Here is a 17,289-nt window from a genome sequence, read left to right on the forward strand (position 1 = left end):
TCAGAGCCAAATCATTTCAAAATCATGTAGGTCTTTTTTTTTTTTTTTTTTTTTTTGGTTTATTCGAGACAGGGTTTCTCTGTGTAGCCCTGGCTGTCCTGGAACTCACTCTGTAGACCAGGCTGGCGTCGAACTCAGAAATCCACCTGCCTCTGCCTCCCAAGTGCTGGGCCTAAAGGCGTGCCCACCACCACCGCCGTTTATCATGTAGGTCCTGATGACTCACATGTATGTGCTCTTATTTTATGATCCCAGTTTCTCATTCAGTGGTGTTTTTTACTAATCCTACTTTATATCAGGTGAGGTATCAATAAGCAAATGATCACCAGCAAAGCCAATAGTCTTCCCTATCTTTTGCCCAAGGAGTAAAGGGCAGTTTGGCCAGACCTGAATATAATGTAAGCCCCAGAACTTAGGACTTACATTTTAAGAGGCGGTGTGACCCATCAGTCTTTGCTATGTCAATGCCTACCCTACCAGGCAGGTTTACAGTGAGCCATCTGTGGCAAGGGAATCCCAAGGATACCAGGCCTCAGCTCGCAGGGTCTAGTATGAGCCTCTTCCCTGCACAACCTTACCCTTCGAGCCCAAAGCCCAGGGGTTGTCTACCAGATTATGGCAAACCCATCTTTGCTTTTCCTGGCACAGAGCTATCATACAGTGACAGCAGGCCCAACTATGGTCGTAAAAAGACAAGGATGTCTGAAAGACTGCTCATGGCTGGCTATTTTCTGCTGCCCTTGCTTCAATGGACAGGAAACAGGCTCTGGCCAAAAATCCTAAAACCAACCAACCAACCAAACTTTTTCAAAAACATTCTGCATGTATTGATTCACTGTGTTTATGTGTGGGGGCAAGCACATGCCACAGTGCACATGAGGTCCTCTAGATCCCTAACATGATGGGTGGCAAAGGGCCATGGGCCGCCCTCTATGGCAGAGCCAAGCCTTTGGTGATGAGAACTACAGCAGGCAGTGGCAAAAGCCACTGTGCGGAGGAAGGTTGCAGAGGTTTCCTGGGTTCCTTGTTTGCTACAGAAGCCAGTGTTCTCCTGGAAAGATGTTCCCACAATGCCATACAAGTGGTTCATTTGGGTGAGGCGAGGCTTTTCTGAGCCAAGAGACATGTTCTGATGAAATTCATTTGTAAGCCAGTCAAGAATCTCAGTTTGGAAGTTCCCTTGGCTTTGTACAATGGTCCACCTGTCCTGACATCCAGCCTTGAGACAAATCAACCCTTCCAAGCCTTTCCCGAGTGAGTAGCCCCCATGAATGTCCCAGACACAGATTCTCAAGTACCGAAAACAAGATTTATTGCATTTCATGCAGTTTGAAGTCCATGCAGCAACGGAGATGAGCACAATCTTTAATGTATTTAAAAATAAAACAGTGGCCAGAACAGTGCACAAAATCCTGGTTGTCCTGGGTCTTGGAGAGAAGGGATGGGGAGGAAACCAGCTCTCTGTGGAGAATGAGCTCATGGCCCACAGGCGAGAAATGTTTCTACATCTTCTGGATTCGGAAGGTTCTGAGGAAGGGGCAGAGAAGAATGCTGGTGGATAAAGGGTCTGACCCTTTCTTTTTTTCTGAGGGTAGAACTGGCAGAGTGGAAATCCTGTACACCCTTAGCAGTGGTGGTGAGTGCCCAAGCCAGGAAACACACAAGAGAATTATTTCTTCAACCACATGTTTCAAGAAAAGGCCATAAATATGTTATTTAATATTCTTGTTTCATAGCACTGGACACATAGCCCAAAATATTGAAATATTGATTCCTTGGAGACAAAAATGGAAAAAAGAAAATAAAAAATATTGCATCTTTCTGTTGTAGAATCTTAGTCCCCCAGGCGTGGAAAGTAGTGCACCAGTATTTTAGCCTGCAGGAGGCAATGAAGTCCCGGGTCCTCTGGTGAGGGAGGGTATGTCCCCATCGCCTAGGGCCTCTATGGCAAATATTGTGTTGGGTGTCCTTGTCTTTGCCAGCTCAGGCCCTCAGTCTCCAGTCACCTGGGGAGTCTGCCCATCAGAGGACTGGTTGGCTGACTGAATAAACATGGGCTGGGCGAGGTCTTGGCCTGCAGGCATGGTGACTTGCTGGATCTGGTACAGCTGCTGCAAAAGGGTAGAGAGGAGAATGAGGTCACTCCTGGGATAGAGGCAGACAGCGCTCTGTAGGCCTCCAACTGGACGGGGCCCCAGATACCTTAACTACTACCCACTACAAAGTGTCAGAGGGAAGGAAGGGAGATGGAATAGCTGTCTTTTTAGGGGAGAGAGACAACAAGCAGTAGGCACAGGAGGCACCAGACTGCCAGGTGAGGTAGCTTAGTGTACACCTACTGTGTCTTTCATTTCTCTCTGCTCTCCAGTTAGCTCAAACTTGCTGCATCCTTTTCTGCTTTGACAACTACAAGCACTTGACCATAGACAGTACTGGCATCTTACAAACCAAGATCCTCAAACCTTTCCTCCAAGTCATCTGTGCAAGGAGGGGGTCTGGTGTTAAACATTTACTACAACCAAGCCTGTCAGAGCAAAGAAGACAAATTAGGGCAGTCCAGTCTCCTGGTTTTGGGGGCCCCTGAAAGAAACCACCCAGAGGACCCGTGACCTAAGAGCTTATCACTAGTCCTGGCAGAGATCGGAGGGGCCAGAAGCCAACTCTTCTCTTTCTGGGCATCAGAAGACATTAATCTGGACATATCACCTATCTCATCTTCAGTGGATCCAGAGACTGACTATGCTGTGAGGGAAAGGCAGGTGAGCAGAGAAGACCCCTTTCTTAGGTATCTGAGAGTGTTCAAGCAGTTAGATGTTCTTCGTTTAAACTAATCCACACACCTAAGTGTCCCGGAATAGGAAAAGGTAGTCCTAGAGAAGAAACCAGAAAACCTGCATTTTAGTGCTGGCTCTGTAACAATAACTGAGTGAATTGGAAGAGGCACATCCCACCTCCAGATGGTAATTTGAGCTGTATAACACTTAAGGTTTTGTTTGTTTGTTTGTTTCTGGCTCTCACAGCCTGCAGATGGAAAGGAGTACTATTTGTATAACAATGTTTTGTTCACTACTAGGCAGAAAGCCATACCCATCCAAACCCACACTGCCTGCCATCCCTGGACCCCAACTCAGGCTGGGTCCCTACCTGTCCATCTGTGAACTGGCTGAACTGCTGCTGTCCTTGCTGGACCTCTGTCTGTGTGATCTGTAGGGAAGCACAAAGAGAGAGCAGGCGTGTTAGCTGCAGGTCTATCAGCCCACCACATGAAGATCAAAAGACACAAGGCTTACAAAATGTTCAGAATGAGGCCTGCCACTGAATAGGTGTTTGACAAAGGCCTGCAGAGCAAGAGTCTCTCTCAGTCTCCTTCCACTTAGAGTTAGCAAAGATCTGGCCCCACACAGTGACATCAGAACCACCATCTCCCCGCAAGGTATGAGGCGCATCAGCTTTAAAGTCATAGTTATGGCTTTGACTAGAAAGCCTAAAAGTTTATTTTTCAGCCAGTGAAAGCAGATTGCAAAATGAAGGGCAAAGTGGTGAGTGGTCCCTTCCATCCTCGGAAGGCTGGTCCCAAACCAAGCCCATGTCACCCAGATTATCTGACTGCAACATGAAACACCCAGTGAGCAGCAGACTGGCCCTCACAGTCCCCATGGCAAGCCATGAAGTACTTTTTTCCGACACTCGGTGTGCAGTCCTCTGGGTGGGGGCGGGGAGGGGGGGAAGAGGGAGAGAAAGGAGGAGAGAGGGAGAGAGGGAGGAGAGAGAGAGAGAGAGAGAGAGAGAGAGAGAGAGAGAGAGAGAGAGAGAGAGAGATGTGCTCAGCAAAAACATTTACTCCCCACACTTCACATTTTACAGGACTTTACACCACCAAGCAGAGCTGCAGGATATGGTGACAGCTGCTGGGAAGAGCTGGGCAAACTGCAAAGGCTAGGGCGTGTGCATGTGTGTTTGTGGAACATGCAACCTGCAGCAGCCTTGTACCAGCTTTTGGAATTATCAGAGTCAATCTATCAGGTAGAGCTTGTTCTCTCACGTGTCCTCACAAATGATCCAAAACAGCTCCTGCAAGCCTAGCAAGGGTTCTAAGGACCAAGAAAGGGGCAGGTATGAAGGGCTTATTATTACTTCTTATTCTAGGTCCTTTGCTTTCTGTAGGTCTGTAAGCTGCTTGAGAACTGTAGATAGCTTTGATTAATGTATACACTCCCCTAGTGCAAAGTCAGTCCTGCAGAAATGCTTTCAGGATAAATGAACAAGTCCAAGACAAACAATAATATTCACAGATTAAGGCCAACTGTGCTTTGTGACCAGCAAGATTGCTATCCACAGCAGCTAAAAAAGTTTAATTTACCTTTAAATCACATGCATTTTATCCAGCATGCATTCAACAAACATTTCTTAAACAACTATTAGATGCCAACTTGTAAAATTACATCATGGAGACATTAGGTAGCCACAAAGTACCCACAAGATTCCTGGATCTCCCATTCTCCCCACTTTCTGGCTTCTATTGCCCAAACTAGCCTCTGAGGAACCACAAACCCTTCTCACTTCCATGTCATAAAAGGCTTCTTGAATATCAAGAATATTGTAAGAATCCTACCTACATGCTTTTAAAGAAAAGAAAAAAGAAGTAGGGAAAAGGGAGGCAGGCTCGCGGGCATCACCAATCTTGGTAAGTCCATCAGTGTCACTGAGACCCAAGAAACTTATGGGAAGCCCAGCACCATAAGTAGTAGCAGGTGTAGAAAAGGTCCTTTAATGATTCCAGAGGTGATCCTGAGCTCAGATGCCTTACTTTTGGCTCATTCCTCACATTTTCCCAAATGATATCTTTGGAGACCTGCTCTAACTCAGCTCTGTCACCACTGTCAATAGATACATCACCAGAAATGTAACTGGGCCAGACAGGTCCAGCTCTTAAACGATTGCTGCTTTTTTTGGGTCTGAGGCGAAAGGATCCATTAACAATGCATCCCCTTCACCACTGTCCCCATCATCTACAACTGATGACCATGGCCCTCTGGTCCAAGGTCTAGAGTAAGCAGTCCCCTTGGCACTTATGATTCAGCTTTCAAGATGGTAAGGCAGGAGGACATGAGGGGTGGGAGTGTCTCTGGCTGAGCCTGTCCATGGAGGTAGAGTGAGTATACTTCCCCAAGAGCACAAGAACACCAGACAAACTGTCGATGGAATACAGCCTGGCAAATAGTTTCCTCCAGCCTGATGTGTACACACACCAGGGTTCTTCCTGATTTTCTTGAGACTTCTGTCTGTTCCTCTGTCCCTCAAGAGCAAGATGGTAAGAAACTCATTGTGAATCCCATTTTCCAGTCAATTCCATCTACTCCTGGATAAGGGGCAGAGATAAAGGTTTGGGATAAATGGTTCTTGCTGAAGGCCAGGGTGATGAGAGTGAGTTCTTACAGGAAGCTGGCCAGCTGATGCTTGTCTCCCACTCAAGCCTGTGTCTCCTGTGTACATACCTGTTGGGCGTTGGTAGCAAGTGTCTGGATCTGTCCCTGCACAACTTGGGTGCCTGATACAGGCTGGGCTAAGCGGATATACTGCAGCTGGCCGGCATTCAGCTGCACCTAGGGTGGGGCAGAAACAGAGAGCACAGGGATGAGCACAGTCTCTCTCACACACACTTCCCATGACCAGATTTAGGGATTGAACATGCTCTGCAAGTCTCTCAATAGAAGGCTACCCTGAAAAAAAAAAAGTCCTTTAAACACAGGCCAAAAAACAACAGCAACCCCACCCCCACCCAGTAAAGAGCATGTCCTAATCTGGGTGCAGACCCATCCTCTGCGGGCAGTTGGCTATTTGATCAGTGCTTATCTCAGGCTTTCCAGAGACTGCCTGACACTTCAGACCGAGCTTTAAGTGCAGCCCTCCCGCACCGTCACCATCTGCTTTGAACAGTTCCAAGGTTTGTCAGGCCCCGAAACAGATGGATGTCAAGTCAAGCTGTTCAGCACATCTGGGAGGAGAAGCCTGGCCGGCTTTACTGTCTCTGTCCCCAAGATTTAGAACCAATGAGGAACTTTGGGGGGGGGGGGGTCTGGAGACTTTGAAGATCCTTGATATTCAGCACTAGCTTCTGGCCAAATTCTCCCCAGTGAAAGTAAAGTCAGTAAAACTTTCACAGAAAACCCCACCATGGGAAAGCAAAGCTACAAGACTGTCCTTGGAGTTCTTCATGCTTACGATGGGACCTCAAATAACCAGTAATACAGCAGCCTGCACTTAGCTGCGTGCTGAAAGCCTTAACTTAGGCTCCTAGAATTCACTCTGCCATGAATGTGCTGTCACTTGGAGCTCAGGTAGAGGGAAGAATGAGACAGTTACTGAGATCTGTGGGTCAGCAGAGATAAAGGGTATAGGGGGGGGAGGAGTGGTTGTGTATGCCCACACACATTCCAGAGGTTGGAGATTCTTGAGAATACATGCTAAATTTGGTCTGTCTGTATCTAGGGATCAGAAAGCACCTTCCTGGCTATTCAGCTTGCTTATATTGCAAGGAAGAATTTCCTCAGGCACACAGCATCATACCGTTGTACTGGCACAAGCTTCTTCCTGGCTTTCAAAAGCTAACTTCATCCCAGGAACCTTACTTCTACGAGGAAAATGCTGACAGGATAAAGCTGCGCCCTGCATGCAGTGCTATATCAAATGCTTCTCTGAAATGCTGGCTTCAAAGGATTTGAACCATCAAGAAAAATGGAAGCTCTTTAAAAACACAACACATATATACACATACATGTACCCACACAGATATACACATGTCCATCCGTCCGTCTGTCTGTCCATCCATCCGTCCATCAATCCATCCATCCATCCATCTGGCTGGCTCTGAAATCACTACCTAGACAAGACTGACCTTGAAGTTCTGATTCTCCTGTCTCTATCTCCCAAGTGCTGGGATTACAAGCATGCAGTTTATACAGGAGTAGGGATCAAACCAAGGGCTCTGTGCATGCTAGCCAAGCACTCTACTGACAGTGCTGTACCCCACCCCATAACTCATATTCTTCTTTTTCTTTTTTCTTTTGTTTTAAAGATTTACTTATTTTATGTATGTGCTGCCTTCAGACACACCAGAAGAGGGCATCGGATTCCATGACAGATGGTTGTTGAGCCACCAAGTGCTTGCTGGGAATTGAACTCAGGACCTCTGAAAGAGTAGTTAGAGCTCTTAACTACTGAGCCATCTCTCCAGCCCCATAACTTATATTCTTGGTGAACAACTTCAAAGCTATTTGCTTGAGGCATGATAGAGACACAGAACTTAAATCTGTTAAATATCTGGTTCAATGGAAATACATACAGCAAGTGTATTGTGACCTGCATTACTTTATTCCAGAGCCAACAGGAGCTGCTGGCAAGTTGTGCCCAAATTTCTTACCAAATCTGTACTGCAATTTTCATTTCTATGGTTGAAAGTTGTTTGGGAATCTAGAAGGCCAGGAAAGAATCCTAGGGCGAAAAGCTGAAGTCTTATCCCAAGTTTAGGCAAGGTTCCTAACAGTCATAGGTGGCTGACTTTCTAGCCAGAGGAGACGCATACGACAGCTCCTAGGGCTCCACGGAGCTCCGCTCAGACACAGGTGAGCAGCTTTGCTCAGGCTTGACCCTGGGCCTCAGTCCTTCAAGACAAGTGGGTCTACTGCTCCTCATGGCTCTGCTGCCCAAGCTCCTCAACAAACAAGCCTCTTCTCTAGCTTTTATGAGGGAATTAAAGGCTCTGTGTTCTAGGTCACCATTATTACAGACACTGCTGAGCAGCCTCCAGAGTCTGGAAATGCCAGCTTTTGAGACGCTATCTTGAGAGCAGTGAAGATGAAGCACTGAATTTTGTTAATACATCTTCTGACCAATACTTTGTTTCTCAGAGGATAAAATTACACTCTGAGATGGGGGAACTCTTAAATGACCTTATTTTGGCCCACACAAAACACATATAAACCAGACTATGGTGGCACATGCCTTTAATCCCAGCTCCCAGGAAGCAGAGGCAGGTGGATCTAAGTTCAAGGCCAGCCTGGTCTACAGAGAGTTCCAGAATAGCCAGAGCTATACAGAGAAACTCTGTCTTGAAAACAAATAAACAACACATAAAAAAAGAGAACCATTTAAAAGGAAGGTCTTAGAACTGGTAGCTGAAAAAGTGATGAAATGTAGAACCCAAATACCTGGAACCATTGGTACTTTTGGGGTATGAGACAAAGAGTGGCTGGCTTTGTTCCAGAGAAGTGGCAAAGCAAGTTCAAGTGGATTCCTATCAGTCTACATTTCATGAAGGACTGCTCTACTCCTTCTCATTTTGATCACTTGTTGCTTCTTACATGCCTAGAGTTGTTGTGATAACTAAAAGAACAGGGGGCTTTTTTTAGTAAAGGAATGGATAAGTTAAATGGAGGCCAAAAATATACTTTGCTACAGGCTCCTCTGGGAACCAACTTAACAATATGCAACAAGTGTTATTTATGGCCATCTCTACATACCTCCTCTTATTTTCTGCTAATCAAAAGATAGGTCTGGGGGTGGTGAAATGTCACTTGCTTCCAAGCCTGATGACCTGAGTTCAGTCCCCAAGACCCATGTGGTTGAAGAAGTTGTGATACTCAAATTCCCTGACAAATATATACTGAAGCTTTTAGCTGATATTAAACCACTTGTATAGATGAAAGCACCTTGGAAAATCTCATTACATAATGTTGTCCTGATTTCTACACATACAAAAAAGCATACCTACTCATGCACAAACAAGTAAATAATGTAGTAGTAGTAGGAGGAGGAGGAGGAGGAAGAGGAGGAGGAGGAGGAGGAAGAGGAGGAGGAGGCAAGAGCTATAGCTAGTATGATTTCCCTGAGTAGGTGTAGGAGGGGAACAGAGAAGAGGTGCAGCAGAGGTAAGTCAGAACCTGGTGAAGCAGAACAGAAAGGAAACATAGAATGAAGCTGGGTGTGTAGTGAGAAGACCAACACCATGAGGTGAAAAAATCCATTCAGTTGGGGTCAGTGAGGACAGGCTTACCGGGATCTGTTGGATTTCTCCTGTGTTGGTAATGATCTGCTGCATCACCTGCATGGTCTGTCCAGTGCCACTCTGGGCCTGCTGGGTCTGACCCTGAGGTTGGGCCTGCACAATCTGCACCTGCTGACCTTCTCCAACCTGCATGGTTACGGGTGTGGTCTAGAAGGAGGAGCCAAGAGAAAGCTGTGTGAGCTCTGGCCAGGAGCCTGCAGAAGTAAACTGGGAACACACACACTGCATTCCTGCCTAAATTTGTCACCCTCTTAACATGCAGCCTAATGGGTGTACAACACAGCTAGAGTGAAGTCTGAAATAGAAACAAGAAAGCCAAACCAAGTTTTAGGTTCACAGTGCAGAATATCTGCCTTATCTAAGCTTAACCAGCGGGGCTTCAAATGCTGCAACTCCACAGTCCTTCTGTGATGGCAAAGTGCATGTAAAACAGAGGGGAAAAAAATCAAAGCAATCATGACAACTGACAGAAACAGACCCATGTGAAATTAGGAGAGGGTGAATCTAGAGGGCACAATGAAACATGAAGTGAAGCCGACACGAATGCATTATATTTAGGGTCCTAGACTACACTATAGGCAAGAAACGCCCTGAAAGGTAAACAAAGCACACATGCCATCTCTAAGGCTAGGCCTAGCACATGTAGGCTCTCATCCACTCAAGCAGCAGAGTGAGCCTTGCTCAGCTTAGCCAGACAGTTGCTATGGACTATAGCACAGCTCCCCACAGGAGAGAGTGAAAACATCAGACGCTGACAATTCAGGAAAGCCTAGCCTTATTCAATAGCACCCAGCATAGCACAGCTTCAACGGTCAGGAATGAGGAGCCCAGGCTTAAGGAATTTCTGCCTTACATCCATGACTTGCACTTAGCAGCTTTATCACTACAAAGCAGACTCTGAATCTCAAGACCTTAGCCCTTAATATGACTTTTTTTTTCTTTTCTTTTCTTTCTTTCTTTCTTTCTTTTTTTTTTCTTTTCTTTTTTTTTTTCTTTTTTTTTTGAGACAGGGTTTCTCTGTGTAGCCCTGGCTGTCCTGGAACTCACTCTGTAGACCAGGCTGGCCTCGAATTCAGAAATCCACCTGCCTCTGTCTCCCAAGTGCTGGGATTAAAGGCGTGCACCACCACTGCCCAGCTTAATATGACTTTTTAAAAAAGGTTTTGAGAGACAGGGTTTCCTCTGTGTAGTTTTCACTATCCTGGAACTCACTCTGCAGCAGGCTGGTCTCAAATTCATAACAGAGATCCACCTGCCTCTGCCTCCCAAGTGCTGGGATTAAAGGTATGCAGCACCACTGCTCAGCTTCTTTGATATGACTTTTACAGAGAAATGAAGACAGTGCATCTCACCTGTCTAACAGTAGGAGTAATTAATGGGAAAGAGGTGGAGTACCTACACCTGTATTCTCATCCATGTCAGACATGATCTTTCCTGGTGGGAGCTAACAACCCTGTCAACCAGATGATAACGAAGAGTCTCAAAGAATCATGGACTTCAAATGATGTTGCTGTTCTGATGTCAATTCTTGACTGTGCAGGTGCCCCAGATGTAGTAACTTGGTAACTAAAATTATAAGGGGGAAGGGGAGGTCATAGGAACTAGAGAAGATATTTAAGAGATTACTAGGTAAGGGGAAATTCCTGAAAACTGGAAGAAGAGAGACAGCATTCTCAGAAAAAACTCTCCTTGGTGGTCTAGGACAACAGCAAATATCTCTTCTACCTGCCTAGCATGAAGACCTATTTCTGACCTCCAGAAGGGAGTTCCCAACTAAAACCAGAAAACACAGATTCACTTCAGCACAGTTCCTTCCAACTTTTATTATAATGTATATCCTATCTTAGAAAAGATACTTGTACTTAAATGAAACAGCCTTCACTACTCACTGTAAGTCTAGGGAGGTGTGACCTAGCCCCTGGCTACCCTAAACCAGTAGGACAGCAATAAACAGCCTCACCAACTTCACAAGCTTTCTCATCTCCAAGCCTAGCAGGCAAGGAAGACAGATGAAATCTTTGCTGACCAAAACCAAGCACACTGCGAGCCCATCATTGTACTCCATCAACTTAATTTTTGAGAGTATTTCCAAGGTATTTCTAAATTGTTTCAAGAAAATGAGCCCTTGTATTAGCATGGCAACTGCCAAATCACCCATGGACAGTCCATGGGTAAATCAAATAGTGATTTACTACACATGTAAGCACGGCAGCCATGGACATCTTGGGATAATCAGCCAATCAGGGCCAGCCCTTGATAGCTCAAGTTTTCTCACTGCAGAGGCACAAACATGAGCCAAAGACTGTCCCTGGGGCTTCAGGGTGCAGTGAATCCTGAGGCAAGGACTGGGCCATAATCAGTTTTGAACCTTGCCTGCCTAGTAGTGTCTGTCAGAAAGAAAGTACTCAATATATTTCTATTTTGCGAGTAAATAAACAAGAAATAAACCCTAAAGTAAAAAAAAAAAAAAAAATTTTTTTTTAAATCCATCCCACTCTAACACTTTTCTTTTGGCAAATTTAGTTCTTCACTAGAATATACAAGACTTTCCAGGATATGCTTCTAGACTCGCCTAGATACCTCTCATACTAATTAGATCCTCACACCATTTCCTTGGCCACTTCTCATGTTTCTGTCTGTCTGCTTGCTTGCTTTACTTGTTTTGAAACAGAATTTCATAGAGCTGAGTCTCGTCTCAAACTTCTGATTCTCCCATCCCCATCTCCAGTATGCTGGGATTAGGCACATATGCCACCATGCCCAGCTTTTTCACATTTCTAAACTGTTGGCTATGCTGGGGCTTCGAGTAGCAATACCTAATGCTTTCCCAATATATTAACACTTCCAGCGATCCCTCTAAAAGCCACATTATTCTTTTCAGGAACCTCCAACCACTTTCCCTTCCAATTCCTCACATCTTTGCTAGATACTCTTTTGGTAACACTTTGTATATAATTCTAAGGCTGACTTAACTTTCTTTACTCATCCCATGTGATGCTATAACCTTTAAAAGTATTTGTATCCCCAACTAAAACTACTGTGAATTCCTTGAAAATCAGGATTGTTTTATCCATGCTTATGTCCCCAATACCTAGCATAAGACTTTACTCACAGAGGATGCTCACTGTTTGATGAATAAATAAAGTAATGACTGACAGAATTGGGATTCAGAGCTCACAGTACTGAGTCCTCTGCAGCCTCTCATGACTCCCAACGGATGGTACTGCTCTCAACAGTACTATGGGGAGAAAAAAAAATCCTCTGATTACTATTGTCAAAGGAGAAGGTCACCTGACACAAATACAGTAGGACAGAGAAGTACCAGAAAGGAGAGGTATGCAAGCTAGCAATAGTACTGTTCTCCCCTTTAAGGTACAAATTCCAGTCCTGGTATAGACAAGTAGCAGGTATGAAATCCACTGAAAAGATCTTTTACAGACATCCCACTACTGTCCATGGGTGCATTAGAGAAATTTTTTTCCTTCTAATATGTCTGAGCTCATAGGGATCCTGGAGAACATCTTGTCCACTGCACTTTCCTTATCTGACCTAAGAGGAAAACAGGGTCCAGAGAGATTAGGGAGATACTTTGACTCTGTGACTCAATGTGGGGGGTTTCCAGACATCAAATGCAGCACTCTGTAAAGATGATGGCCTCTCTCTGTACTGGTCACACTTTCCCCACCCAAACCTAAGAGACACTGCGTTGCTAGGGGGGTATCCCCTGTCACTCACAGACCTGACCCTGCTGAGGCTGCGCAATGATGATCTGGCCAGGTTGGATGGTGGTCGTAGAACTGGTGGTCTGCTGGCCTTGTTGCTGTCCCTGGACCTGGACAGCAGTGGGCTGCTGAGCCAGCGTGAAATAGTACTGGACAGGCTCCGCAGGAGTCACAGACTGGCGTACCTCCTCCTGTGGGGTAGAAGGAGAAGCAGGTAAGGGGAAAAAACAGACTCAGCAACCGGCACAGTGAATTTCCACTCTTCCCTGAAACAGGCTATGTGCAGTTGCCTGGCGAATGCTGAGCTCTCCACATTTGCAGTCAAAGGAAAAGTGGAATTTGGAGAGACCAGTTGTGCTAAATCAAACTAAAAATAACAGTTTTTTTCTATAAGCTTCACAGAACATACAGCCAATTTTCTGACGTCCAGAGTAATCATCCACTGTGTGATGAGTTGCAAACAGGCAAATAATTACCGTAAGCAACAACCACGCACCAGCAGAGCTTGTCAGTAGATTCTGTCAAAGCCTGTGATGGAAGAACAGTGCTACCTGCCAGCAATGGAAGATGCTACCTAAACTTACTATCCCCAAGTCCCATAGAAAACAGCACCCCTCATTCCTATCAGGGAGAGATGAAACAGCTTTTCCTAGACTAGAATTCCAGAGCCAGCTTTTCACAACACACTGGAAGCTCTATGTTGGTCACTGATGTGTCTACCCCAGCAAACCACCCTAGTCTAGTTGTACTTAGCCACAGAAATGCAACCCAAGGGACCTGACGATAGCTCTCCGCTGGGGCGCTGCTTAGGCTGACTAGGGAAGCAGCATTCTGTCCGATCTGTTGGATGAAGAGATTGTTCTTCAGCTGACGTTTTCCATGGCAGAAGGAGTAAACAACCCTCTCCCAGCCACCTTGAGCTCACAGCTGAGAGTGTAGGATGTTTACACACACTACAACATGGTTACAGCCCAGGGGTTGGTGGGCCTCAGACCACCTAGAGATCAGCATCTCATCCCGAGTGACCTGTGACACATGGTATCCCTGTCCAGGACAACAAAAATATTCCACTACATGGGCTGAGTAAAAGTATTAGCTAATTTTATTCGCTTCCTTATTCAGAGCTATGCTTGTGAGGTTTTAGAAACAAGATACTTCCTCAAGGTACTGAGACCTTCTCACCTGCTCAATGCCTCTAAAGCATGCTTCCATTACACTGTCATGGACACTTATTGCAAGATTTTGCACTTCATGACAAGCTGTCAGTTCTGCTCAGACGTAAGTACTGCTGCCTCTTGCTTGCCTGCTCGCTACTGCCCCTGGCAGTTCCATAGAGGTACTGCCTGACTGATGAGTCTACTTATCAGACAAACAGAAAGCTGGAAACAGAGAAGTACTTTTCTGAATGCATACTGGCTGCAGCACGAATTCTTCTAAACTGAACAGTTATAACCAATAACTACAAAAGAATGCCTCAGATCCTGTGATCGAGTGTGGGAAAAGTTGTTCTTGTAGTAGCATGCTGCTTGTTTGCCTGTTGATCCTGTAACTGGGATCATGGATAACTAGCCTCTAAGATGTCTGAATCTCTACATAACAAGGCTCCCTAATGGTCATCAACATCAACCCAGACCACAAAACTGCTCCTTACGCTCTGGTTATCCAGCCAGTCTTTAAGCATAAGCTGACCTTCAGGGTTAGACAGTCTATGCTTTAAACCCAGTTTCCATCCTCAACATGATCATGCAGAGGCAAAAAAAAAAAAAAAAAAAAAGGAGAACTTTTATTTTCTCAACTTCCAGTCAAAGCCAGGTCCATTTCAACTTTGGTTTCTTTTCCATTTTAAGCAAATGCCATCTGGCAACCATGTCTTGGCAGGGGTACATACCAATATTCCTTTAGACCACAAAACTGAGGTTAACTGCTCTTTCCAAAGCTGTGGAAATAAGTTCAGTGTCTATTTTCCCCCTCACTGAGGTCTCCCCTTCCTATTTTAGAAATAGGAAGGCTGGGGGCTGGAGAGAAGGCTCAGCGGTTAAGAGCACTGACTGCTCTTCTAGAGGTCCTGAGTTCAAATCCCAGCAAACATGGTGGCTCACAACCATCCATAATGGGATCTGATGCCCTTTTCTGGGGTGTCTGAAACCAGCTACAGTGTACTTACATGTAATAAGTATTGAGGGGGGGTGGGGAGGAGAGAGGAGAGAAGGCAGGGAGGGGATGGGAGGGGAGGGGAGGGGAGGGAAAGCTGGCCCTAGCGCAGAAACACCCTTGCTTGTTAGAGCATTAAGAACTAAGAACTGAGAGCACAGAGCAGCTGGGGAGGCTGCGGGGGACACAGTCACTTCCTGCCTTTGACCTGTGACAAGCTCTAGGTGTCCATAATTACAATACTAAACGAAGTTTTTGTTTTGTTTTTCCAAGATAAAAAGCAAATTCTTTAAAAATTTCTGCCAGAACCCAAAATAATGCTTTAGCAAAAGCTCTGAAGCAGGCTGGTAGCCTCTCCTATGCTTCCTACTGCATCTTCTCAGGCAATAATGGATTAGACAGTTTCTAAAACACTGTTGTCAGGACAAGCATGGCTGTTTTCAAATTGCGGTGATGAAAGGAGGCACAAATAAGGTTCTTCTGCTTTATGAAGACTCATTCTGTAAATGGAGGTCAAGCTAGCAGGAAATGATGATGCTTGATTTAAAGAAATGGGTGAAAAGATAATGACATTTCAATGAGCAGGAACTTTCAACTCATAGCTTAGTGGGGGAGAAGTCAACCCTCAACTACCTTCTACTTGCAAACAGTCTACTTACTTCCATGGCAAAAAAGAGAGAAGGAGATTCCAAATCACCTCTGAGAAGTCAGGACCGTAGCCTCATAATTCAGTGTCTCCCTTTCCAGGTGGATCAGCACCGAGCCCTAGAAAAACCCCTGACTGACTGGGTCAGCACAGAGAGGTACCTGCTCCACGCTAACAGTGGCTTCTCCAATGTGAGACTGGAAAACAGTGACAGTGGACAAACAGCATCACTACACCAATGAGCAGCCAGCTCAAGACCAGGGAAAATACATTTGCTTTAGTAGCAGAGTGCAGCGCTGCCTCCTTCAGAGGGTGTGTTTTGGAGAGTAGGCACTTTTAAAGGACTTTAGTAGGTGCCAGCCAATTTGGAGCTTGGGAAAACTTCATGTCTACAGAGAATTAAAAAATGCTATCTTAGAATTTCAGGCCAGCTTTCAGCAATCTCAACCTTTTAAATGGCAGGCAGCAGCTGTTGTGAATAGGATGCCAATCAATAGCTCAAACACCTACAAAGAGCTAAAACCAGGCAGCTGAAGGAGCATTCCTGCTGCATCCTCTTCAAAGGGAGATGGACCAGTATAGAGTGGTCCATGCCTTGAATCCCAGCACTCAGGAGGCAGAAGCAGGTAGATCTCATCTCTCAGAGTTCCAGAACAGCCTGATCTACACAGTCTAGCCAGTCTACACAGTGAGACCCCATCTCAAAAATCCAAACCAGACCAAAGAACAAAAAAGGGAGATGGGGTAGACCACTAGCAAGTCTAACACCATGACAGACCCAGAAGAACACACAACTTTGGAGGAAGGTATACGTCAGAGGCTCTCAACCTGTGGGTTGTGGCCCCTTTGTGGGGTGGAAAGATCCTTTTACATGGATCACCTAAGACTATTGAAAAACAGATATTTGCATTAAAATTCATAAGAGTAGCAAATTACAGTTATGAAGTAGCAATGAAAAAAATTATTGTTGGGAGGTTATTACAACATGAGGAACTGTATTAAAAGGTGCAGCATTAGGAAGATTAAGAACCACTGGAATAGGATAATAACTTTCTCTTTAGTCAGTCTATTCAGCAGGCAGCCCATAGTGAACACTCAGTACAATAAGAGAAATGCCTGACTGCATCACAGATCTTACCACCTTGTCCTCAAAGGAGGCTCCTGGTGGCCACATGGGAACAAAAATCCAATAAGAAAAACAGGCTCATGGTATTATCAACTCCAAAGGAAGAGAGGCAGCCTGAGTTCTTGTGACTTCTCAGAGAGAAAGGAAGTACCTCAAGAAAAGGAGACAAGTTCATGGGCACAAACCTGCAATGTCTCAAAGCCGATGAGCGCAGCCGGGGACGACTGTGGCAGCCTGCCGCTGTAAACATCCGACTGAAAGCTCCTCTCAACACCTTACAGCTTCCAGTCAAGGATGTTTACAGTAGCAAAGACTGCCCAGAAAAATAAAGAGCTTCAGTGAGGCACAACCTGCTCCCATAAGGAGGTGACCCAGAGCTTGCTAACCCAAAACCCATCATGCAGGGTCAGAATAAATGTCAATTAGGATGCCCACTTCTCCAACAGTTTTCTGACTGGTTATTAGTATAGGTCAACATGGGGAAACTGTTGTCATTAAATGACTCCAAACAGTGTACTACAAAATAATTTGTTAAAAACACTTAAATCTTATGAACAAAAATAAAACAAGCAGGACATGG

General features: G+C 45.3%; 1 protein-coding gene across 3 annotated transcripts in view; it reads right to left on the reverse strand.

Moving 5' to 3' along the window:
* Positions 1 to 1,287: 1,287 nt before the first annotated feature.
* The window catches only part of Nfyc (nuclear transcription factor Y subunit gamma), a 66,438-nt gene continuing 50,436 nt past the window's right edge, over positions 1,288 to 17,289 (reverse strand). For all 3 annotated transcript variants that reach the window (XM_052177236.1, XM_052177232.1, XM_052177235.1), the window contains 5 exons: positions 12,804 to 12,977; positions 9,053 to 9,211; positions 5,496 to 5,603; positions 3,145 to 3,204; positions 1,288 to 2,111 (listed from right to left, as the gene is read on the reverse strand). In XM_052177236.1, the coding sequence (XP_052033196.1) occupies positions 1,992 to 2,111; positions 3,145 to 3,204; positions 5,496 to 5,603; positions 9,053 to 9,211; positions 12,804 to 12,977 (621 nt within the window). In that variant the 3' untranslated portion in view covers positions 1,288 to 1,991. The remainder of the gene's footprint in view (positions 2,112 to 3,144; positions 3,205 to 5,495; positions 5,604 to 9,052; positions 9,212 to 12,803; positions 12,978 to 17,289) is intronic.

The sequence above is a fragment of the Apodemus sylvaticus genome, chromosome 3, assembly GCF_947179515.1.
Source record: "Apodemus sylvaticus chromosome 3, mApoSyl1.1, whole genome shotgun sequence".
NCBI lineage: Eukaryota > Metazoa > Chordata > Mammalia > Rodentia > Muridae > Apodemus > Apodemus sylvaticus.